Source organism: Sciurus vulgaris, assembly GCF_902686455.1.
Source record: "Sciurus vulgaris genome assembly, chromosome: 4".
Lineage (NCBI taxonomy): Eukaryota > Metazoa > Chordata > Mammalia > Rodentia > Sciuridae > Sciurus > Sciurus vulgaris.
The window spans coordinates 11,822,754-11,848,938 of NC_136464.1; the positions used below are offsets into that span (position 1 = coordinate 11,822,754).

Here is a 26,185-nt window from a genome sequence, read left to right on the forward strand (position 1 = left end):
TAAAGGCAGTAAGTGGGCAAGGGGGTGGGGGGGGCACATGCCTGTAAACCCAGCAGCTCAGGAGGCTGAGGCACGAGGGTCCAAGTCACAGCAACTTAGGGAGGCCCTAAGCAACTTAGCAAGACCCTGACTCAAAACAAAAAATCAAAAGGGCTGGGATGTGCCTCAGTGGTAGAGCAACCCCAGGATTAATCCCCAGCACCAAAATAATAAGAATAAAATAAAGGCAACAAAGATGGCCCAGCCCAGGCTGCCAAGAGCCTCTTCCGGAAGCCGTCCCCAGCACCTGGCAGCACCGGGGTCCTGGCACAGAGGACGGGCTTAGCGGATGAATGAACGAATGAATGAGCAGATCCACTTAGCCAGCAGGACTTGGCAGCCACCAGCCGGGGGACCAAGAGGCAAAGCTGGGGCTGAACAGCACTGCTGACTGCGAGGACAAGTGGCAGGAGGAAGAGGAATGCCGCACAGCAGGGGCCAGGCCCCCAGCCCCTTCCCCAGGTGCTTCTTCATCTGGTCTTCCCCACTCTCCTAATTCCACCTGGCAGATATGGAAACTGAGGTTCAGGGAAGTCGACTCCCTTGCCCAAGTCACAATCGGGAAGGAATGGAACCTGGCTCAAACCAGGCTCCTCGCCTGCAATTGCTTGCTCACTGTGCGGCCATCCCAACCCGGCTGCACTGCTTTGGTTCAGCAACCTGACAGCTGCGTCTCAGCTACTTCCTGACAGTGCCTCCAGCTGCTCTGCTGGAGCAGGTCACTGACACCCAAGCCTGATGACAAAACCATTCTCAGGTGCCCTGCTCTGCTCCAAGCTGGGCTCAGCCAAAGGCCCTGAGTGACATCACCCTGGTAACCATCTCTGCCAGTCAGTGGGGCTGTCACCAAGCATCTATGCTGGCAGGATCACCCCTGCCTCGAACTCTCCCAGGCCTCCCCTCGAGGCCAGGCGCAGGCCCAGAAGGGGAGAGGAGAGTGGGGTCACTACCCCAGGAGGGAGCTGCGATCGAAAATTTCTTCCCTGAACGATTTCTAAAGCGGCAACTTCGGAGCTAACGTGGGATGGCTGTTCTTAGTCCATGCTTCCAGGTCTTTCAAAAGAACTCAGGGTAAAAATGAGACCCATCAGCACTGAGTGCAGAGCTGGGGATGCATACATGCTACTTCCACCTCCAGCAGAGAGCAAAGATGCTAAGAAGGAAGGCAAGGTGCTAAAGGAACGGCGCCCAGCCGACCCTCGTGGTGGTGCTGGAAACACACCAGGCAGGCCCAGCCTCTGCCCTCATGGAGCTCATGGCCAAGTAGAGGACTGAGGGGAGCCGTCAGACACCACAGCAGGGGCAGTGCCAGCACAAGAGTGGGGAGGAAATCTGAGCTGTTGAGGTCACCAGGGAAGGCTTCCTGGAGGGGGTGATGGTAAGGAAGACGCCTGGGAGAGTCAGCTACCAGGAAGAGTGAGAGAAGAGGGAACAGTCTAGCAGAGGGAAGAGTCGACAAACGCCTGGAGTAAAGAACCAAGGAATACTGAGCCGGGTCAGGCAGGAGGGGTGACGCTGGAGGGGCAAACAAGGCAGGTAAGACAGAGTCTGGACAGCTTCGATAAGATTCCACCCTGGCAAGATGGCGTGCTCCTGAAGCAGGCGGCGGCTGCTTCTCCCTCCTGGACCAGATGGAAGGGTCTGCTGGCATCTGCAGGCAGCCCAACTGGGAGGAGGGGGGGAGCCCCCACAGGAGTTTAGGTCAAGTTAGAGCAAAGGAAACAGGAAATGCACAGAGAGCAACAATCCAGGAGGTGATGTGGGGGCTGAGCTCCCTGGGTGTGGAGAGGCTGTGATTGTCACTGTCACAGAACAAGTGGCAGGGCACAGGGAAGGGAGGCCCCAGGTCACTGGGCAGCTGGAGGAAGCAGAGATTTTCACCAAGACCAGGATGAGCCAATTTAGAAAAAAAAAAGAGTCGCTGTTCACCAGGAAGCCAGGAATTACTCCAGCCATTGGTCTCACTGCGGGGTCACAGCACCACACTGAAAGCGGCTGACAATGATCTGCAGAGAACTTTGCAAAGCCCTTTCCACCAGTGACTCCTTTAACCCCCTGACTATCCACTAACTGACTCCCGTCGCAAAATGAGCCAAGGAAGGTCCCATGACCCTCCCGGGGCCTCGGAACCAAGGGACTGACACAGGAACCCGGGTCTCCCGGCCCCCAGTCCAGCAAGGACTCCACCACATCTGACTTCTGGGCAGGGGGACAGATGACATTCGAGCCTGGGCAATTCTCTTCCTATCAGCAGAACCAAAGACAAGAGGGTTACAGACCAAAATGTCATAATTGGTCATTGCATTGGCAATTTTTTATTTTCCTCTTTTTAAATTCCATTTTGGAAATTTTATCCATGGATGTTTATTGTTTTTGTCATGAGAAAAAAAGCCAAAAGAGCATTCAAAAAATAATTTAGCTGGGCGCAGGGGCACATGCCTGTAATCTCAGTGGCTCAGGAGGCTGAGGCAGGAGGATTGCCAAGTTTGAAGCCAGCCTAGACAATATACCTAGACCATCTCAAAATAAAACAATCAGCTCAGGGTAGAGCACATGCCTAGCACCTATGAGGCCCTGTGTTTCATTGCCAGGATGGCAAAATAAATAATTTTTAAAGATGAAACAAGCATAGCACAATTGGGAAACAGAAAATATTTTTAAAGCAGCACTCTAGATGCCTCCGGATTGTTCATTTGTTCCCTGCTAGTGGCTGGCAAGAGCTGAGTTGGAAACCAATAGGAACTTGTGCCTCCAGGAGCTCTTTGGGGATCACTTGGTGGTGGCTCTTCTTAGCTCTTAATTTCAAAAGTTCACTTGGCCCCAAGTATCCAACCACTCATGCTTTCTTCTGATTCTCCCTCCTGGGTGCTACTCTGGGGTACAAAGAACAAGGGGTGTTTAATTTGCTGGGGCTGACACTGAGGGAGACGGGAGTAGCTGCTTTGTGGGCTCCATTGCCAAGGTATTGCTGAACAGACTGAGCCCTGGGAAATAAATTCTGTAAATAGAGTCTGGGCAGAGACCATTAAGAGTGCTGTCCCAGCGTCTCTTTATGGGGCAGAACACTGTTGCGCTAAGGCTGCCACAGGTCGGCTGGCCCCTTGTGTTGGTCTGAGGTCCCCATTGCTACATAAACCAGTTTGTTTTTCTTGTTTCCAGTGAGGGCCCTAAAGCAGACAGAAAAGTCCTTCTCTTGCAGGGGATGGGCTGGTCAGAGGGGCAGAGCCTGCTCACCAAATATCAACTCTTACCTCCACCCACCCCGTGTCAGGCTAACAGTGTCCACAGCTGGACATGGAACATTCCAGAAGAGGCGAAGGAAGCAGAGAGCACTGGACAGAGTGCTCAGATGTAGCTAAATGCACTCGAGCCTTCCAAAAGACAGCACGGGCTTTCTCACCCTTGGGCTGTAGGCTGAGGTGCAAGACATCCCTAGTACCAACTGTAACGACCAAAAACCCAAGTAGTACAACTTACACAAGTGATAGATGTGGAACCTACAAAAATCAGGTTTATGCTGCACTCGTGGTGAAGCCTTATTTTCAAGATAGATTAAAGGCAAACTTCCCCCATAGGAGACAAGCCACAGCCGGGGGAGAGACTGGGTACCTGGACCAATGCTGGGTTCGGGGCAAGAGGTGAGTTTCCAACTGTCCCCTGGTGTGGTCACTCAGTGGTGGGGGGGTGGGGGGGTTTTGCCCATTAGCACACGGAAGTTTTGTGTTTTGTTCACTGATGTAGCCCTGGTACCTGCTGCTCGACAAAAACATGTCAATGGAAAAACATAAAATCACATTTATGAAGTTTTAATGATGAAAAGCACATTTAATAATGTCAAGAAAAAAGGTCAGAGCCAGGCGTGGTGGCACATACCTGTTATCCAGCAGCTCGCTCAGGAGACTGAGGCAGGAGGATCACAAGTTCAAGGCTAGCCTCAGCAACTTAGTGAGGCCCTAAGCAGCTTAGCAATAATCTTAAAATAAAACAGAAAAAGAGGGCTGGGAATGGCTCAGTGGTTAAGTGCCCCTGGGTTCAATGCCTGGTACCAAAAGGAAAAAAAAGAAAAGAGAAATGTCAGGAAGAGGCTGGGGTGCAGCTCGGGGGCTGGCAGAGTGCGTGCTTCAAGATCACAAGGCCGGGTTCAATCCCCAGCACCGGAGGGGGTGGGGAAACGTGAGAACAGGACTGTATGTACACATGCAGGGAAAAGCTAGAAGAAAGTCCATGAAAGTTTAACTACGGCTGCACCTGAGGTGGCGACAGTGGCCTTAAAATTTTCCATATGATTTTTAGCAAAGTCATTTATTAATTGCCGACTTAACAACAAAAAGAGGGATTGGAAAAGTCCTCCCACAGAGGATGCTGTGCCCTGTTAGGGCCACTGGAGAAGGTAGGCCCTTCACTTGGGTTCAGTGGTGGCCTGGCCCTGAAAAAACAAGCAGCCATGGCCCCCAGTACCTCAGAATGTGCCTTATTTGTAAATAAGGTCTTTATGGAGGTGATCAGTTTAAAATGAGGTCATCAGGGCAGGCCCTAATCCAACGAGACTGGTGTCCTTATAAAAGGGAAAACCTGCAGACACACAGCGAACAAGCCACGTGAAGGTGGAGCAGTCAGGTGTTACACCTGCGGGCTGAGCAGAGACAGCAGGCAAGCCCCAGAAGCTAGGAGAGAGGCCCAGAACAGATGCTCCCTCGAGGTCTCAGAAGGAACCAACCCTGCTGGCACCTTGTTCTTGGCCTTCTGGGCTCCAGAACTAGGAGACAATAAGTTCTGTCAATGAAGCCACTCAGTCTGTGGCTCTTAGTTACACAGCCCTGGCAAATTAATATGGTGGGGGAAGGCCTGCCTGGAGTCAGGCCAGAGGGAGACCTTAGCATGTCACTTGTTTCTCTGGGACTCAGTTTACTTATCTAGAAAATGGGAACTGTTTGTTTCAAATTTGGTTTTAGTTTTAGCCCCAGAGTAAAATCTTACATAGAAGCCCAAATGTAAAAGGTTAAAAAAAAAAAACAACCTGACGGGGTAGGAGCCTGGTCCAGATCACACCCTCCCAACAGAGCAGCCTTTGGAAACCACACATCCAGATCATCTGGAAAACTCTGCAGCACCCCACTCTAAGAAGCCTGGAAGGAGAAACCCACGGACAAGCGCCATGGTGCCCTGAGCTCAGGCCTCCTCCTGGGGCCGCCGCCAGCCAAGTGGGTAAGGCTGACACCGTAGCACGGATCTGCCAGGCCAGGTCACCCTCTTCCTCCTGAGAGCTCCAGCTGCACACAGGCCACCTCATGTTCCAGCTCTGCCACATCTAAATTTATCCCACCCTCCAAGGCCGAGCAGATGCTGCGCCTTCCCCGAGCAGGGTTAAGTGGCAGGACGACAAGTGACGTGCCCTTATCACCCCAAGGACAGCAATGACGTCTGCAGAGACTTGGTTCCCTGGCGATGAAACCAAGAGCTCGGGTGCCAGCCTGGCAGCCTGCAGGGGACGAGGTCATGGAGAAGTGAGAAGCTCTGACTGTCCCCACGGGCCTCAGATGCCTGGGGGGCACAGAGTCAACCAGGAGAGAGACAGGGTCGCCATTCTCTCTAGCCATGGTGGAATCTAGTCTTTGTGCGTTCCCCTTTTAATTACACAATAACATGCCAATTCATTCTCCGCTTACAAAACTACCCTGCAGATGAGCTGGGGTTCCTGCGGACCTCCACGCCTGCCCCAGGGCAACCAGGGCGAGGACTCTGGGCTGCAGCCTTCCAGGACATACACGTGTCCTTTCAAAGAAACCCTCCAGGTCAGGAGGTGTGGTGCTGTAGCTTTCTGGGGCAGGCTGTGCAGCTGAGAGGAGGCAGGAGGCCTGGGGCTGCAGGATCAGGGTGAGCTTCCAGGAGGAGGAGGCTGGGGCCAGCGTTCAAGGAAGACAGATTGGAAGAGGCAGGTGTCCCCGCACTGTGCCCACTTCATGTCAGCACGGAAACAGCTGGCCCACTAATCACTCGTGGGCAACTCGGCTTTCTTGGGGAGCTCTAAAGCCCTCTCCAAGGATCCTCCCCTCTGCCCTCAAACCGCCACTGTGCTGGCAATGACAACAGCGGCACTGCCAGCCACTCGCTGGCCCTCAGCAGCTCTGCGAGGTGGGTACTGGTGTCTCCATTTTGGAGATAAAGAAACTGCCACCCAGGGAAGTTGAATGACTTGCTCAAAGTCAAAGCTGGGTGCATCACAGCCACCATTTGACCTTGACTTTGACCTTAATGATGACAATGAAGCTCCTTCCGTGACGCCATACCACTTCATGAGGGTGACCCGTGATACAGCCCAGCAACCACAACAATGCCCAGCACACAGTAGGGGCTCAAGGAGTGTCTATTGACTGACATTGAGTGAACAAGCACTAAGGTAGCTCAAGGAAGTCTCGGGGTTCTGAGGGAAGCTGGGGGGGTGTGGTTCTTCCATGTTAAGATCCTGCCTTTTCCTCTAGGAATCCCCCGCAGCCAAGCGCTCCTGCTCCCGGGAAGAGTTAAGCCTTGGCAAGCGGCTGTCCCAGGAGGCAGCTCAACCTCCGTCCTGCCCACGAGGCTGGGGCAGTGTGGTGGCACGCCAGGCTCAGCAGACACTTTTGCAAACAGCCTCCTCCTCAACACTCGTCCTGCCGGGGGGTGAGGAGGGACCTTGATTTATTACACAGCTTTTGGACAGTTCCTACAGAAATACTGCCAAACACTGGAATAATCAACTCTTTCACTCAAGCCCCCTCCTACTTTTTTTTTTTTTAACGAAAGAATAAAGTACGCAATGAGTCGGAGCTAAATAAATAAAAAGGCCACACTTTTGCCCAACAGGACTTTCTGCGTCACTGAGAAATATCTGCAGACCTCAACAATCTTTTATCTTCGTGATGACGTTTCCAGCCTTCCAAGCTTTGCACATTCTGAGAACTTCTTTGATTTGGGCCTACTAATGATCTTACACGAACAATTAGCCTATTAACCAATAATGTCATTCCTTGATGTTTCACCAGCAGACGAGCAGACGTTAGAGGACCTCTCCCTCCTCTCACGGTCTGTCTGCCCTCTGCCAGTTCTGTCTACAATCAGGCAGCTCGTGTCTGGGGCTCACACTGGAAGCAGATCCAGGCGGCAAGGAACCTCTGTTCTAATACTGCCACCAACTGCTGTTCTGGTTTCCAGACTGAGGAAGAGGAAGGAACAGGCACTTTATCTATCTACCCACCATCTGCCTGTCATCCATCCATCCATCCATCCACACTGTGCCATAGTGAAGACTCTCAAATGGGCAGGAAGTGGTCTAGATCCCCAGGGAGCTCACACAAAGATATTCTGGGAGGATATGAGTGAAGCCACTTCCTCTGGGGATGTTCTAATGGGTGTAGAACCTCACCGCCATTCGTCAGCTTGGTGACCTGTCACTCACCATCATGGAACATTCTCACTCAGTCATCACATTGCCATCCCAGTCAATCTCCTAAGCTCAGCTATGATTGAGTTCCCGGGGAGCAAGAATCAGCTGTTTCCCCATGGGTGGCACACAGTAGGTGCTCAATAAACACTTGTTGGATAAGTGAGCAGCACATACTTAAAAGATACAATAAAGACAGAAAGAGAGCAACAGGAACGTCCACCCCTTGGAGCCTGCAGTGAGTCTGGTTTGAGCAGTGGCCGGGGCTCATGCCCCAAATGTTTATGAGTCAATAAATTCTAGGCAGTGGGAATCTGTTGCTAGGACCAAGGAACTGGACTGTCCTAGACAGTCACCCTGCCCCAGGAGCCTGTTCACTCACTTCTGAAATGGACAAGATACTCGTTTCCTTGAGTTGAGGATTCTGGGCAAACCTCACGTGACTACGATAAGTACTCAACCGGCAGCTCTGGGAAAACTGGATGGCCAGGAGCGGAGCACAGGAGACTGTGGCTGGAGTCTTGGGGTTGAGCTGAGCCTCCTCATCCGTGTGGCCAGGGTGGGGGGCTTCAAGTGGGCACATTCTACGGTGCCTCCTGAAGCTAAACTTTCATTACTTTAAGTAACTGGCTAAGGTTAAATTTAGGTACAGCAAACACATGTCATAAACTTTTAAAAAGAGCCCTAATTTCAAACATTTCACCTCCTTCAATCCTTCATTCACCTAATATTTAATGAACCCCATTATGTGCCAGGCACTGTTTGGGAGTGAACCAGGCAAGACACAGTACAGTCACTTTTAACACAGAACAACCAGTCCAGGGGAGGAGACAGAAAATGCACACAAGTCAATGACTAAATAAAAGATGACTTCACATGGAGGTACGGGCAGAGGACGTTAAATCAACACCACCACGTGGAAGATGGCTCCTTCTTAGAAGGCTTCTCTCGGAGGTGATATTGGCTGAGTCCTAAAAGTTTGGGGAAGAGGATACCAGGTGCCACAGCTCCCAGCTAAAGACAAGCCAGTGGAAGTCACAGAACGCAAAGGAGAACAGGAGGAGAAAGTCAGGGCAGATCACCTAGAGCAGGGTAGGGAGAGGAATGCCAGGGGCCACCATGCAGATGTTGACAGTGGCCCACACAGTGCTAGCAGTGCCTGGGGCTTCTCCAGCACAAATCACACTCACATCGGAGTTGTTGCAGGTATCTGAAAATATCACTTACGCTCATCACAAATTCAAAATTATAATAGCTATTAGACTAGCTATTAGATCTTGTTATTTAAAGTATGAACAAAGAAGCACATACATTTCTATATTAAACGTTTTTAAAGTATTTAATAACTGCATTTGAAAAGAACTGGTTTCCTTGGTAACCCCCTATGTTCCCTTTCATATGTAAAAGCCTCGTTCTGAGAAGGGGTCTGTGGACTTCACCCGTGGCCAAAGTGCTTGCTACCCACAGAAAAGAGTTGGAGGTTTACCCCAAGTGGGATAGGTTTTGGCAGGGGAATGATTCACAGGGCGGTTTTCCTTTTTTCAAAATCACCCCGCTTGCTGAGCAGAGAAGGCCTGTGCTTCCCAGGGCAGCACTGAGGCAGCACAAGGTCATGGCTTCCACGGAGCACCGTTACAGATGATCCAGAGAGGCCAGCATCTCGGGGGCCCACTGGGGCTCTGTCCTTCCCTCTGAGCCTGAGCCTTCCCTACACTGCTCTCTGGGCCCCACGGGGCCCTGGAGCCTCGGCACAAAGCCTGCCTGGGACATCCTACCAAAGCGATGCAGAAAGTGAGCGCATGTGTCCACAAGAAAAACAAATGTGGTATTTGCCACTGTTTGGTTTGTGTATTGGTCTAGAGAAGAAATGAGATTTTGATTTAAGAAGGCTTCCAGCAGGACCCCAGCAGAGGCTGTACAAACACCACCGCGACTAACTGTAAACAGGCGCGAAGCCCAGGCCCTGGCCCCGGCCCACACACTGCAGCCCCTGGTCTATGTCAGCCTTCCTGTTTTCCTGGGCTTCTCCACACACTGCACAAACACACAGTCCTTTCAAAACGCCTCAGAAAACAAAGCATCTCTCCCATACGGCAGTACATTCGATTCTCACACCTTCCTGGGGTCCTGGGCTCTGCCAAGAGGCCTGTTTAAGGGCTTAGAATGGGCTGCCCAGGCCACAGGATGAAGTCCATGGACAGAGAGAAGCTTAGAGTCAAATCCTGTACTCCCAGGTCCCTCCCAGCAAGGAGGGCACTACAAGGTGAGGGCCATTTGGGTGCTCCTGGGGCAATGCCTGGAAGCTCCTGGGGAAGAGGGCTGCATGGAGGGTATCTGAGAGGCTCATTCACCTCAAGGCAACAGAGCAGCGTCTCAGGAGGCAAGTGCAGAGGAAGCAGAGCCAGGTCCTCGAATCTGGAACTAGGTTGCCTTAGACTAGATGCCTGTGTCCTCCCCAAAACTGACATGTTGGAGCCTAACCCCACTGTGATGGTGTGGGGAGGGGGCTCAGTTGTGAGGGTGGAGCCCTCCAGAACGGGATCAGGGCCCTGGTAAGAAGCCTGGGGGAGCTTGCTGCCTCTCACTCAACGACACAAGGATACTACGAAGCCGTCTGCGGGCCAGGCAGCAGCCTTGAGCTTGGATTGCCAGCCTTTAGAACTAGTAAATAAACATCTGGGGTCGAAGCCTCCTGGCCAGTGTGATTGGTTACAGCAGCCAGAGTCGGATACAGGTTGAGAAGAAAGTCTGGAGATGGGCACCGGTGGCCAACATGGGGTGAAACGGCAGGTCTGGAGCAGCCCTTGTGCCCACAGCCCCAGCTCAGCTTGGCTGCCCCTTCCAGGGCCACTGGCTAGAGAAAACCGTCCAGGTTTTTTGGTGGCGTTGCGGATAACCCACAGAATTTCTGGTTTTGAGTTTCTCCAGTCCCCAGGCAGGGACATAAGGAAGCAAGAAAGAAAACCCAGGGAGCTCACAGTGATGTCCCAAGGTCCCCAACCAGTCTGCCTTCTCTCCACCTTCCAGAGCTTTCTCACGTTTGTTTTACACACAACATCCAGGGTTTTCAACAGCCCTCAGCAAGAGGAATAGGGAACAATGTGTCCTCTCCCTCTGTCTGGAACCGGAAGTCCTACAGTTCATTTTGTTCCATATTTTTAAGAAACATGTGAATGAAATATAGAATACTAAGATTTCTTCAGTCTGGATGGCAGGGTGGCAGATGCCCTGTTACTCTCAATACCCTCCTTTCGAAGCCCTTCCCGAGCCTGACTTCACTGTCACCTCTTCCCTCGTCCTTTCCTTCACTCGTTCCTCCAGCTGACGTCTCTACACCCCAGCCACATGGTGGGGAACTTCAGCCCCTTCCTGAAGAGCCACTCACAACGTGGGACAGCAGCTCAGGGAGGCGATCCAGCAGGAAAGGCCTGGAGGCTCTGGGAGACTCTGACCACAGCGACTTCTCATTCAGGCTAGGGGAGACTTCTCCAAGGCAGTGGCCTTCAGACATCCCACCTACAGACACCACCTGGGATATTTTAGCCAAGGACGAAAGGCAAATGGCCTCCAAGGGTGGACTTCAAAGGCAAGGCCCCTCCCAGGTGAGCCTGGCCTAACCCAGTTGCTCTGCCTCTCCACACATCTCCTCTTTTGGGGGGCTCTTCTCCCATTTTAAGCTCTCTCCTCTGATGAAACACATCAGAATGGTCTCAGAGCAGCCCTTTGGCCCCAAGGAGGAGTGTGAGATGTTCCCTGGGGCCCACAGTAAGTGGGGAGTGACATCCTTCCCTCAGAAGAAAGCTGGGTTCTGCCTCCAGAAAAGGCATCTGGTGGCCAGGAAGATGATGACCGAGGAGGCTGGGGCCACCCACAAGGAGGGCCTTTCTGTCCTCGGATGTGTGGTGACCATGGCAGCTTAGGTCCCCACCCCAGCCCACCTCTGGGTCCCAGTCTCTGCAGACCTAAATCAGAGTGATGAAGAACGAAGTGATCCCTAGGGAGGTAATGGCCAGTCACGAAGGAATCTCTCCATCTCTCTTGAAGATCTGCCCACCATCTCTCCATCTCTGTGAGTTCTGGGAGGCCTAACCCTCCCGCAAGCTCTTCCAGCTCCAGGAGAGAGACCCTCCCCTTCCGCTGCACCCACTGATTCTCAAGTGTGAATACGGGTGCCCAAGGCCACGACTCAGAAGGGGCCAAGCGGGGCAGCGGCTGCTGGGACTCGTAGAAAGAAAGAACACTGGAGAGCTGAGAAGAGCGAGCCATGGCCTCGGATGGTCCCTCTACTGCATTCACAGTCACTATGTGACAGCCAGGGAGACAAAGCCACCATAGGGCCAGTAGAGAGGGTGGGATTTGAACCCAAGTCTGCCGGATCCAGAGCTGTAGTTCCTTGGGCCAGCTCTACTCTTGGCCTCAAGGTCACCATGGGGATTCTGATGTCATGGAGACGTGAAGGACAGCAGGAGGGTCTCGAGACCGCCCCACCCTGCACACCTACCTTGCTTCATCTGCTCACATCATCCTGTGTTCTCATAATCAAGTGAACCCCTCCCTGATACTAGGCACTGTGGGGTGTTCAGAGGCACAGCAGCTGCCTGTCCCCATGGGGCACCTGAGGGTATGCAGGACTGAGCAAGCCTGGGGGTGGCATGTAAGTCCCACCTGCCTGGAGGACCACTCGAGGCCAGGCCACATATTCCAAAAAAGCCACAGAAATGCCACAAGTGGCCTCACATTCCAGGGCAGGCATGGGGTAGTTCACCCCAAACCCTGAAGTCCCCAAACAGCTGGGCCCATGGAGCTGTGGGTAACAGAGCCACCGTGTATCTAAAATGTGTGCAGCATGCTCATGACCTCTGACAGTCACAAGCAGTTGAGGGGCTTCCTGTGTAAGGGGGGTGCCTGCCCTAGGGCACGCTGGGGAGGAGGGCCAGTCCCACCAGAACAAAGACTACCCCCAGCAGGCCCCCCAGCCTCACCCCGTCACCCCGCCCCTTCCCCCAGCCATGTCCTGAGTGGGGCCACCTGGGAGGTTGGTGGTGCCGGTTCCCATGGGAAGTGAGCGCCTGCTGTGGGAGGTGGCTACGTGCACTGGAGAAGGACAGCTGGGCTGCGCCCGGGGTGGCAGCTCCTTGCTGAGCATCACCATCTCCAGCAAGAGAGGAGGAGAGTCCAGAGCCAGGGCTGTTCCCCAGGGCAGGACGCACGGGCTCCAGGAAGGAAAAGGGGAAGGCTCCTCAGAGCCGGCGGCCGCCATGAGCTTGCAGCACTCCGCACCTTGGCCTCCGCACACGGAGTGAAGTAACAGCACTGGCCTCAAGGGTAACGAGGAAGCAGGAATTCTGCCAAGCAGCCAGGGAACGCTGGTTGCATCTTTACGCCGTTAGCCAAGATGCTGGCCTCGGGGGCCTTCTGGAAAGACCACATTGCGTTGTGGGAGTCACAGGGGCTTGGTGGTCATCGAGCGCCTGGCCCCCCGGCCCCTCGAGGTGGTCAGGCGGGCTTACCTATGGTCCTTCGGAGATCGTCACACTGGCTGACGTGAGGGAACTTCAGGATTTCCTTCCACCGCTTGCTTTTCCCTTTGCGCTTCCCTCCGCCCCCTGCAGAGGTGGGAGAAAGATGGTGGGCAGATGTTTGTGCTGTCCAAGGCTCCAGCCCCTGTGTCCCAGCTCCCTGGGCCAGGAGCCCCTCGCACCCCCACCTGTGCAGGCATCCCACCTCTGCTCCTCAGCCCCGGGTGCCCCAGGTTAGACCTCGCCCTTCCCCTGGCGGGGCCAGGCCTGTTAATCCTAACGCTCCCTGTGGGCCTTAGCAATCTTCACGGAACACGGCCATCAGCCAGGAGACTGCGGCCCCCTCGCTGCCCTCATGTTTCCTATGGAAAGGCTGCTTCCTCAAATAGGCCACATGTGGGGACCAAGAGTTCAGTTTCCACTTGTCCTGGGTACTTCTCGTTCAACCTCCTCCCCAACCCAGAGCCTCTGAGGACATATTTATCAAGGCTGGAAGAAAGGACTCCTGAAAGTTTCCTTATGTCCACCACAGTGTGCGGACATAATAAACAAGCATGTGTAATGAAAACACGCCACAAACAGGCATGTGTAATGGGCACACGGAGCTGGATGAGGTGCACACTGGGTTCCTGCCACCCCTGCCACTCCTCCCAACCAGGGAACAGGGGACAGCCATCAGCAAACTCAGGGGAACACATAGTAATGGGTACCACCTCTGTGCCTGAGTGACCCTGAGCTAGCAGCCTCTGGACCTTGGACCTGGAGGTCTTTATGTCACGTGGCCAGGAGTCCCTGGGAACCAAAATGCTGTTACTACCCCCCATCCCCCTCATGGCCTCAGTTACCATCTGCCAGTGACTTTGCCAGAGCTCACGTGGTCTTTTGAGCCCCCGGTATCTCAGGATTTTAAGGGCCCTGTACTCCTTCAGGATCCTGGGCTGGCTCCCTGTTCCAGGTGGGTATGTGGCCTTTCCACTCTCTGGCCCTCCCAGGAAGGGTCTGGCCAGGCCAGGGCCCCTTCTGCTGGCCAGCAAGCCCATGCTCTGCCTTGCTCAGGCCGTGGGCTCCCTGCTGTCTGCATAGACCTGGGCACGTAGCCTGCCCCTCTGAGCCCTCTGAGCCCTCTGAGAACTAGAGAGGGGAAGGCAGTCCTCATGACGCTGGCGGGGATAAGGAGGTAGCAAGGGTTCAAAGGCAGGCACAGAGTAGGGCTGGGGTCCTTAACTATCATTCCCACTGCCCCAGAAAGCCAAGCAGAAGCCTGCTCAGTGAGTGGGCCAACTGAGAACCTGGTAGCCAGGGAGTGGGCAAGGAACTGATGGGGCAGCGTACGCAGGACCTCATCTCCATTCTGCTGGTCCTGCCTCAACCTGGCCAGGTCCAGCTCCCCCTTCCCAGGTCTCTGCAGATGGCAAAGGCCTCGAACTTCAAGGGACAGAACAGTATGCACTGGGCAACTGCCATAGCCAGACTTCACTTGAACAAGACCTTGTGGCTCCTGAGAACAAGGATGAACTCATGGGCCCATGTCACAGGTGAAGACACAGGCGTGCAAGGTTGTGCCACTCACCAGCTGGGGAGCATCCCACTCCACACTTACTCTTTCCTCCCACGGAGCCTACACACACACACACACACACACACACACACACACACACACACACACAAACACACGTGCACACACACGTCTTGAGAGCCCTCAGGTTGCCCCTGCCTGGGCGAGTCCACACTGCATATCTCTGCACTCTTCACCCTCACTGTGTGTGGTGGGAATGACTCTATTCCCACTTGACAGATGAGGAAACTGAGGCAGAGGGAAGAGAGAAGCAAGGTGGCAGGTCAGGACCCCTGCTGAGGGGAGTCTCGGACCTGGACTCTGGCCCTCGCTGTCTAGTCTATACACCTCCCTTCTGGGTGCACCGAAAGCAAGAGAAATTCTCAGGATCAAAGAGAGCTGGGTGCAACCCAGCCTATGATGACGGGGCAGGAGCAACATAGCCAGGGTGCACGCGGCAGGCTTCCAGAAACACTGCCGAGCAGACCAGAGCCCTGCAGGGTTCGTGGGTTTGACCCACATGTGGCTTGTTTGTTTGCCTGCTGTTCAGTGAGCCAGTTGCCAACATTCAAACACTAGGAAGTTTCACACACAAACCCAACTTTTGGACTTCTCACCCACAACCAGGGTTCCCACATGCGAGAACCAGCTGGAGCTGGGCAGCAGCTGCCCTGTGGACAGGACACATGGCCTCCAGATGAGCCTCCAGATGGGGCCCTCTTCGGGTGGTCAGCTGGACTCTGTTGAGGGTCTCACGTGCACCCCCAGGAAAGGGCCACCTTCTCAAGAAACCTGCCTAGATCTTGGGTGGACCAGGTCAGGGCAGTCCCAGCAGCTCACAGCCTGTGAGGCCCACATGGGTCATTAGATCTCATCTGGTCACATCTTGCCCATTCCCTGTTCCCACACTACTGGTTCCCAGGCCTGGCTGGGACAAGGCCCCTGGCTGTGTGTGATAAAATACACATAACACAAAATTTACCATTTTAGCCCTTTTCAGACATATAATCCAGGGGCATTAAGAACCTTCTCAGCATCCCAAACAAAACTGTGTATGCATTAAACAACTCCCCATTCTCCCTCGACCCAGCACCTAGTAGTCTCGGTTTGACTTTCTGTCTCCATTAATTGGACCACCTCGCATAGGTGGAATCACACCACGTGTCCTCTGTGGCTGGCCTGTCTCAGAGCACAACGTTGCCAAGGTTCACCAGGCTGTGACACAATTTCCTTGCTTCCTAGAGCTAAATCCTACTCGGTTGTACGGATACACATTTTGTTGACCCACTCATCTGTTGATGGACATTGGAGTTGGTTCTACTCTGAGGTTCTGGTGACCAGTGCTGTCCATAGATAATTTGTATACAGGCAAATATCTGTCTGAGCCCCTGCTTTCAATTCTTTTGGGCATAAACCTCAGAGAGGAGTTGCGAAGTCCTACAGTAAGCCAATGTTTAACTTTTTGAGGATTCAAAGATTCACTCTTGACAACCAGATTTCCAGGCTGCAGTCCAACTCTCTGACTGGAACCCAGGAATGTGACTTCTTATAAGACTCCCAGGTGTCTCTCAGGCAGTGAGGCTCTGGAAACTAGGGGTCTACTTTACTCACACATACAAGTGCACAGTTCTTACAGACTAATTTATTCATTAAGAAAACTGACACACATTCATTAGTTCATTCAACCAGCGTTGAGTAACTCCGAAGTGACAGGCAGGTGTCAGGACACGGTTCTGATGAGCAGCAGGGACAGACATCAACACTTAACTCCAGTGGTTATCAACCCCCAAGATGGCCCCCTCCCCAGTGAAGAGCCAGTAGTGTCTGGGGACATTTTCAATTGTCACAGCTAGACTGGCATTTGAGAGGGACATCCCAGAGATGTGGTTAAGTATTGTACCAAGTACAGGACAGACCCCTAGGACTAAGAATGATCAGCTCCAAAATGTCAGCTGTAATGCTGCGGAGAGATGCTGCTCTGGCTAATGAGAGTTTTGACCAACACTGAGGAAAAGAACGGGGGTCGGAGATTTGCTAGTCATGGGGCAGCCGGGCGGGGGTAGAGGAGGCAGGAAAGGCGAGTCACCAGAGGACATGATGCTGCAGATGAGGTGGTGTCAAGGGAGGGAGGGCAGGCCCCACACAGCCACCTGGACACTGCCCAGGCCCAGGGTGCAGGCTCCCTGGTTGCTGATTTGGATTTTTTTTTTCCCCCTTCTAATCTTTACTTCTTCAGCTTCTAGAACAGGGCAGAGGGGCTATGACAGGCAGAATAAAGCTTCCCAAGGTGTCCACATCCTAATCCCCACAGTCTGTGAATGTGCTAAGTTACATAGCAAGGGGGGAATTGAAGTGGGGGGAATGACAGGTAACGATCAGATATCGTTCTGGATTACCCAGGGGGACCAATGGAACCACAGAGGTCTTTTGGTGTGGAAGAGGGAGCAAGAGTCAGATTGGGGTGAGGGGATATGAAAGGGACTGCACCAGTCACTGCAGACTCTGAGGCTGGAGGAGGCCCCGAGCCAAGGACTGTGGGCAGTTCTAGAAGCAGGAAAAGGCCAGGAAACAGATTCCCCACCACCCACAGCCTCCAGAAGGGGTTGGCCCTGCCGATACCTTGATTTAGCTAAGTGAGACCTACGTCAGACTCTGGACTCTAGGACCATAAGATAATAAGTGTGAGTTGTTTTAATCCCCTTAGTTTGTGGCAATTTGTTACAGCAGCCATAGGAAATGGCCGTGGGATGCAGGCTGCACTCAGCAGGACCCCTGACGGACCTCCCCACCCGCATCTGGCCTCCAGTTCCTCTGAAGGGCCCATGACACACCCAGCCCTGTACAACTCAGATGTGCTGGGACACAGTTTCACATCTTCCCAACAAGCACACCTGCCACAAAGAGGTCACTGCTTTCTAGAAAAACATTTGGCTCCTCAGTGCCGCTGGGTTGCTAGACCACAGGTCTGATGAGAAGGGTGGATGCCGTTTGTTATTTCCACAGGACGTAATGGCTTCTCTGTATCCTGAGTGGTGGCCAGGCCCAGCCGTGCTGCTGCAGAACTGCTCCTCCCCCCGACCCTGAGAGCCCAGCTTCCAGGCCCACCACCCAGCCTTGGAGTGCCCATGGACTGGCCGGTTCCCCTTGGCTACATTCAAGGTCCCTTGTCACATTCTTCCGGAACTCTCCTTCCCTCCTGCCACTGTGCTCAGGACCTGTGCTCTTGCCAATCCTTCTGCCAGGAGCACCTTCTCCCAACACTTCTGCATGTTTCTCACCCACATTTCCAGTATCAGCCCAAACACCCTGTCCTGGAGGCCTCCTCTGGTCTGGACAGCTGAAGCAGGACTGGTCTCCACCATTGGAGAGTTTGGGAGAGAGCGGTTGGTCAGTCCATCCATCTTGCACACGCATCAGTTTACAGATTCACTCATCCATCCTCTGGCACAGTTTCTTTGACTCATTCAACCTTGGCATGCCAAGGGATGGCTAAGCCCAGGCCAATACTGGCTCTCGTGCACACAGCACTGGGGTACTTGCCTACCGTGACAGTAGGGACGGGGTCTCTTGTTCTCTGCTACTCTGTCCTTGGCCCACAGTGGATGCTCAGTCAGTACCTGCGGGTGGGTGCAAGTGTGTGCCCTCTGCCTCTGTACACCTGCACACGCAGGCCTCTGCCAGTGGCCTTTCCTGACCCCTCCACCTGCCAGAGCCCATCCTGTTCTTAAACCCAGCTCTAACTCCTTCCCATGCTGCCCCAGTCTGGCCCCCAGCTCATGTCCGAGCTGGTGGTGGGGCAGGCACGCAGCTCAGTGCCTGGTATAATGCCCAGTAAGGGCAAGCTTTCGTTATGTTGGCTGACGGGAAACAAAGGTTTGTAGTACATCGGTGAAGACCTCAGTCCTCCTCTAGGTGGTACCAGCCCCATTCCCAGATGAGAAACCCGGGCTGGGGGTCAGTGGATGAAGCACACATCCAACAGGGCAGCAGCCCCTTCCCATCACCAGAAGCCACAGACCTCATTTGCCTTGGCAGTGGACGCACCACCACCCTCATGTGCTGGGAACAAGTCACTGAAGAGGACTCGGCCCCTGCTCCTGAGGATGGCCAGCTCATTCCACGCACCAATGAGCAAAGATGAGCCCCACAGCAGGGGTGAAGCCAGGCAGGCTGGCATGCGAGGCGACTGTCCCTGGAGATGGGGAGAGGCCGCCCAGGGCCGGTCACCGAGGCCCCCACCATGGGGTGGGAAGAAGCCACAGTGGGGGGTAAGGAGGGGGCTGAACTTTGCCCACTCAGCTCTGGTGAAGGAAGCAAAGGGCCAAGGCGGCAGTTCTCAACCTTGAGTGGAGGGGGTCCAAGCAAAACCTGGAGAGAGGTAGACACCAGGATGATGCGTGTCCCTAGACTAGGGATTCAGTCTCCTGCAGACCCTTCAGAGGGACGGCCTCTGGGAAGGATACAGCTTGCAGAATCCCACCTTCTTGCTCCAGCACTGGGGCCCCTCAGCTGCTGGCGCTACAGCCTCCAGCAAGTGCCCTTGGGTTAGGCTGGGGAAGTGTAATGAGGAGGTGGCAGGAGGAGGGGAGGACCAGCAAAACACTTCTAGCAAGGGGGCATGTCCCAGCAGGGGACATGTGCAGGACTTGGGGAACACCAAGTCATAACAAATCGCTACCAATTCCTAAGCCTGGCAGGCACCCCAACAGAGCCAGCTCCCCAGAGATGAGCTGCTGTTTCTTTTGCTCCTGTGATGCCCCAGGGAAGAATAAAAGCATCGTCTCCCCAAACGCCTCTGTCACAGAGAATCTGCCACTGTGGGACAGACAGAGGTGGCTTCTGTTACTCTCCTTCCTCCACTGATCCTGCCTGTGTATGAAGGGAGACTGGACTGTGGGGCAGGGGACTGCAGAAGAGAGGACCGAGAAGGTGCCAGGCTTCAGGCAAGCAAGGGTGGTGGGGAGGACCCAAAGGAAGGCTTGACCCCGGTGAGAGGTGGCATCCAGTGCGTGGGTTCTGAATGGTGAGGAGCTTCCGGCCTCCCAGAGCCGCACAAGGGGTTCAGTGGAGTGGAGCGGCCAGCAGAGCCCTCCTCCAAAATGACACTGACAACTAGCAACAGCAGAGACCTGGATGGCATGAGTTGAATTTACTGGACACCTCTGCGCTCTGCAGCTTTCCACGCCACCAAGGGCTGGCCCAGGCCACCGCAAACCAATTGAGCCTGCCTGCGCCGGTCTGGTGGTGTATGTGGTTTGGAAATTAGAGAAAGGCAGCATTTCTCATACACTCAGAGTCAGGGAGCAGTTGGTCCCATTAATGGCACATCAACCTTGCTCCTCACATGGGCCCTGGTGCGCAGATATAGCTACTGAGTCCATTTGGCAGAAGGGGAAGTAGAATCCCAGAAAAGCAAGAACTCCACCTCCGAGCACCCAGGCCATCTGTCACGACCTGAACCAGGCTGTGTTCTGTCTGTCACACTAGGGTTCTTTCCTCTGTGGCCACAGTGAGCAAGCAGCCAGAGAGGTGAGGCAGAGGCTCTGCATAATCATGGGCAGGGCTCTCTCCTTGCCCTCACCTCCGAGTGTCCCGCACCAGTGGCACCTCCCTGGGAACTTGTTAGAAATGTACATTTCACCCAGACATTTCTGGAAAGGGCAGGCAACTGAGTCCTAAGGTGGTTCTGATGCACCCTGAGTGTGAGAACTGCCCTAAATTCAAAGTCCCCAACCTCACTTAGCTCAAACCTCAAGATGGGCTGCTCTTCCTGAGAATGCCCTCCGACTTATCTCTGCTGCCCACTTCTAAAAGAGATCTGCAGAAATACACAGGGGCTTGGACATACTGACCAAAAATATTCCCCCTGGCTCCAAAATTTGGTGATCCTGGGCTCTGATTCTGACAGGTCTCAGGTAGCTGGGTCTTGCCTGACACAAGCTGAGCATTCTCACAGCAAGACACTGACAGCCACTGAGGACCCGCCTGCCAGAGACCCTTTCCACTAACTCTTCCAGAGTCTTCTCCCAGAGTCCTGGTTCTAGAACACCAAGGAACAAATCTGATTGGCTGACCCATCTTTTCTCTCTGGGCAACATGTCGTGGGCCAATCCAGAGTCTGCTACATTCCTAGCAGTTCTGTGCTTGTCGATGGAGAAGACAGTGACACAGCAGGACCAAGTAAGTGGCAGACCACACTGAGCCTTCAGGCAGAGTGCAAGCTCAGGGTGGTGGCATGCATAACCAGAGGCAGCTGTAGTGACAGAAACCACCGCCTCACCTCCAAACAGCATGGCCACTGCTGGCTGATCAGGGGCACAAGGATAGGACAGAGAGGGACAAGGTCTACAGAGATCCTAAGGCTGCCTGGTACAGCCTTCCCAACAGGGAAGCTACTGCAAGGGACCAAACTTGTCAGGAACTCTGATTAAGCGGTGAAGCAGGTCTTCAGAACAACACACGATGTGTTTCTTGACACAAAGCACGGCGGGGACAGCCACGACAGCAGGAGGAACTGTTCTCGGTACACCTGGCTCACAGTTCGGGAGGGTCTCGGTTGCCCTGGTGATAGTGTAGAAGGACCACTCCACTGCGTTCCCAGCCACAGAAGACCGATGACACCTGCTCCTGCCGACCACTGGGACCAGGGCCATCTGGGATTGCAAACCTGCCCTACCTTCTCACCCAGCTGAGCTCTCAGGCCTCAGCTTCCACTGGGCCAGCTGGTTGCCAGAAAACCCCTGTGGGAGGCCATGCGAGTCCTTGGGGTCACATGAGGCCAGACAAAGCAGAGGAGGTTGGTTTTTCTTGATGAGGTCAACCGCCCCCTGCCTGGCATCTACTGCCGACCTCCCACCCCCCATCAGTATTTCTTTCCAATCCAGCTGGGCTCGGCTGCCTTTGCTTTGCCGCCACCAGAGTGGCACTTCCTCCTGAAGCTGATGAGGTGGGTGTGTGGCTTCTCATGGATTCAGTCTCTTTTAACGTGGTCTCAAACAAAGTGAGATTCCAATTGCAGGGCCCAACAGGGGACAGGTCACGAGTGACCCGCACCTTTGCAGAAGTGACATGACTCCAGCCAAGTGTACTCCGGGGAACTAGGACTACAGGGAACTTTCCCAACCCAGGGCACGGGTACCCGTGTGAACGGGAGACAGGCCCAGGGCAGTTAGGAGAACACCCCGCCCTCAGCCGGGTCTCCTTAGCGGGGATCTGGAGGGTCAGCCCAGGATGGACACACGGCCCTTTGCGTCAAGAGCTTTTCTTTGAGATCCCTTGGATGACATGGGAGCCAAGCGGCGGGTGAGGCCCCATTCTGCCTCTGTAGCTCCCCCTTCTAGAAGCCCCCACGTGTGGCCAAGTCCCTGCCTCGGCACAAACGCCGTCAAGGCAAGTCCAGCTCTGATCCTCCCCTGCCCGCAGTTCCCCAGGGCCTGAGCGGGGAGCTCAAGATCTGGGGGCAGGTGGAGACTGCTCCCCGTCCACAGCTTGAGGTATCTGGGGAAACCTATCAGGAGGGGTTGCAAAGGCACCGTGGCCCAGCGCCTCCTGAGAGGGCATTACCCCACGGACTCTGGTGGCCTGAGTCCACTGTCCTTGGGGCAGGGACCCCCAGGAGCTTGTAGGAGCCATGACCTTGGTGTCTCCAGGAGTGTCCAGGGCCTTCCTCCTGGCAGAGCAGCCCAGGGTGGGCAGGAGGGGACGCTGGAGGTCTGGGCACACAGCCTCTCCCCACCCACGGTGCTTTCCACAGCCCGACCCGCCAACTTCTCCACAGGGTGGGCACTCGCCCTTCTCATGCAGGAGAACCCGTTCCAAGACTCGGGAATGGAGCCCAAATCACGCAGGGTTAGGTCACGCCGCTCCATCTACTCCACTCTGAGGTGGGCAGTCAGGCCAGGGAGTAACCTGCCCAAACTCCACATGGTGGGAGGAGGCTTGGCAAGGGACAGGGACTGGAGAATTGTGCTGGCCCTATCAGCCCGCCTGGCCGTTCAGCCAGGGGCTTCCACCTTCCTTCCCACAAGGCAGGAAGACAAAAGTCATGGTGGACAAACGGGACCAGGGCCCACAGCTCTTCCCAGGCCTCCTGGCAGCTCAGCTCTGCAGGACTGGACGTGGGGAGGCACAGACACGGTTCTAACCCCAGAAATTTCCAAGGCACTGTAGTTTTTCAGCTAGAAGGACCCAAAACCTCCCATTCAGAGTGAGGGTCATGTGGGGTGTGGCCCAGGGCATGTGGGGCCTGTGGTCTGTGGGCAGGTTCCAGCACCTCCAGGCCCCCCCTCATGGTCATGCCACAGTTGGGGTTTCCAGGGCAGAAAAACCTCAGCCACAACCAGAGGATCCCACAACCTCAAATTAGGAAAACCAAAACCAAGACCAGACCCGCTAACTGGTCACCATGGGGACAGGGAGACAGGCCCCTCCCCAGCACACTGAGCCTGAGAAAGGATTCTGGAACGGCTGGGGGAGGTGGAGAGGCTGGCACAGTCCTGCCCAGGAAACCCATACACTGCGGACTGTACTGACCCTGCCACTTCCTACCAAAGCTGCCTCTCTGAGGACAGCCTCCTGTTGACCAGGAACTCTCACATCCACGGCCCCACAGTCTCTTACTGCAACACAAAGAGTGTGTCATTGCATTGTTATTTCAGCCCTGTCACAAGCTAGTTGTGTGGCCTTGGTTAATCCACTCTGTGTTTTCTCCTGCGCAGGAAGATGCTGCTGCTACCCACCTTGCGTTGCTGTGTTGAAGATTAGCACCACACACGCAGAGTACCTAGCACAGCACAGGTGCCACTGGAGCCGTCACCACACCCCCATCTTCATCATGACCATCATCACCACTACACCACCATCGCTACCACCTCCATCAGCACCATCACCACCACCATCACCACCACCACCAGCATCACCACACCCCCATCTTCATCATGACCATCATCGCCACTACACCACCATCGCTACCACCTCCATCATCTTTCCTGCCTCCCTCACCACCAGCACCAGCATCACCAGGCTTTGGGGATGGGTGAACTGGCAAACCGTAGGTCTCGAGTCTCGGCCTTCTGACTCCACTCTAGCCCCATCTCTACCCTACTACACCCCACCCCACCACCTGCACACAGCATGCTATCAAGGGCTGCCCGACAACACCAGAAGGTGGCACAGGATGTCATGTAGGGGCTGCACGATCCGCCCTGTGACTCTCTGCACTCCCCTCCCCCTCTAGCCTTCCTCCCTCCACTCCACACCCTTTCAAGTGCAGGTGCGCTCCACCTGAGGACTTTGCTTGGGCTCAGGAGCCAGCAAACCTTTTCTGTATAGGATCACATACGACTCCGGGTCACAGACAACATGTGAACAAATGGGTGTGACTGCATTTCAATAAAAGTTAATTTACAAAAGCAGACTGCAACTGGGGCGTGTCCTGGTGCATCTGCTGTGGCTGCTCCCTCTGCCTGAACCTTCTTCCTCAGGGTTACCGCCTCGGCCCCCTTGAGGTTTTGCACAGCTTCTGCTTCTCCATGAGGCGGACCTGACCACTTTTTTACAAAAAACAATTTAATGAAATGAGATTTGTAGAGTATGAAATTAATGACTTTAAACCAAACAATCGAGGGGCGGCGCATCTGCGTTTCCACCTCTGTGAGGTCTGATTGCCCTCCACCCGTCTGATTGCCCTTCCTGGCACCTGCCCCAGCCGCCGGCCCGGCTCCCCATCCCTCCGCCTTTCTTTGACCTGCAGTTCTCAGTTTCCACTGCAGTTACTTGTCTTCCAGAAGGCCTGGCTGCTGAGCTGTTCTGCTGGCCCTCCTGCCTGTCCCCGCCCCACCCCATTAGAATGCAGACCTGCCGAGGGCAGGCACCCGCTGTCTGGGGCCTGCTTGACTTGACCCTGGTGACTGCTCCATGGGTCTTCCATGGGTGGATGGACAAGCAGATGAGCAGGCAGAACAGAAGGGAAGGGACAGCTCCCAGAGGGACTTAGAGGCCAGCCGGCCACACTGCACACCCCAGTCTGACCTGGGCCTCTGGTTTTCCTTTCTGAAAATGGGACACTTCGCCTTCCCAGCAAGGGTGGGGCACACACAGCCTCTTGTGTGTGTATCCTCAGCTCACTCGGTCCCTCATCCTAACCCTGGACCAAGAGTCCCTTCTCCTAGGACACTGCAGAAAGAGCAGAGCCCTCACTAGACGGGCAGGACAGGACTTCTGACAGGACTTCAAGAGCTGAGTGACCACGGGCCACATCCCCAATGTCTCTGAGCCACAGTTTCCTAACCGGTATGAGAGCCAAATGCCCGGTGCTGGGTCAGTCAGGGAGTGTACTCAAGACCCTACCGCGTGCCAGGCACAGGGTGTGTGCTGACCCCCACTCTTTCTTTCAAAGAGGCAGACTCCCCTCCCCTTCAAAGCCAGTCACCTGAACCTCCCCAAGTGTCTTTCCAAGGAAAGTAACTTTTAAACATATTCTTGGGCTCGTGATAATTTGCCTACACCAACTTTCACAGTTAAGAAAATCTGCCCACAAAAATGAACTTTTCACTACAAAAGTAACCCCTCCCCTCTGCAGAGCCCAAATTCGGTCACTTGTGTCTTCATTATGTTTCCTCTGGGTTAAGAAGAGCAGATGGGGGCAGGGAGGGGAGCAGTCCCCTGAGAAACGCCCCCAGGGTTGTGGGTTGGCCCCTGCAGCCTGACTGTGGCTATTTTGTTAGAGAAATAAACAGGACTGTTTGCTCAGGAAAAATGTCCCAATTTTTCATAGGATAGTCACAAAAATATTTGCATTTCCCTGTGAGTAATAATTACTTCTGTTCTCAGAATTTTTGCATCACCTACTTAAAAGATGCTGAACAAACCATAGAAATCCTTCCCCAGTTCAGGCCTGTAATCCCAACTACTCGGGAAGCTGAGGCAGGAAGTTTGTGAGTTTGAGGCCAGCCTCAACAACTCAGGGAGACCCTGAGGCTAGAGGGCACAGGGCTTCCACTCACCAGGACCCAGGCCTGGAGAACGGTGCCCAGCTGGAGACTTAGAGGCGGGCTCCAGGCTGGGCCAGTTCTCCATGACCTTTGTCCTCTGCACTCTCCCTCCTCCTCCCTCCTAGGGGCAGAGTAAGCAGAGCAGACAGCTGGATGACAACAATTTCCTCTGAATGCTTCTTTAGTTGGAAAATGGCCAAGGAGGGCTCTATTTGAAAGGGTAGGTTTTTACCCCTAGGAATTCAAAATCAAACATGCATATAGAAAGGCTCACCAGCCACCAGGAAGTCAGCAAACGGTACATGACTGTATGAGTTTCCTACTGCTGCAGTAACAACTTGCCACAAATTGAGTGGCTTCAAACAACATGAATTTACCATCTAACAGTTCTGGAGGTCAGAAGGATAAACCAGATTCACTGGGCTTAAATTAAGGTGTTGACGGGTCTGGCTGCTTTCAGGGGGTCTCAGGGGAGTCCATTTCCTGGCCTTTTCCAGCCTCTAGAAGCACCTGAAGTCCTTGACTTGGGGTCCCACCTCTACCTTCAAAGCCAGCAGTCTCTGGTCAGGTCTCTCTTGAGCTGCATCACCCTGATCACCTTCTCAGTAGTCAAATCTCCTCTGCCTCCCTCTTCAAAGGACCCTTGATACCTGGATAATGTTCC

General features: G+C 54.3%; 1 protein-coding gene across 2 annotated transcripts in view; it reads right to left on the reverse strand.

Annotated features, from left to right (window-relative positions):
- The window catches only part of GRK5 (G protein-coupled receptor kinase 5), a 196,954-nt gene that overhangs the window by 100,411 nt on the left and 70,358 nt on the right, over positions 1-26,185 (reverse strand). Inside the window, exon 2 of one of the 2 annotated variants that reach the window (XM_079137153.1) lies at positions 12,967-13,062. The exons of the other annotated variant lie outside the window; for it this stretch is intronic. Coding sequence (XP_078993279.1) covers positions 12,967-13,062 — 96 coding nt within the window. The remainder of the gene's footprint in view (positions 1-12,966; positions 13,063-26,185) is intronic. 2 annotated transcript variants of the gene reach the window in all.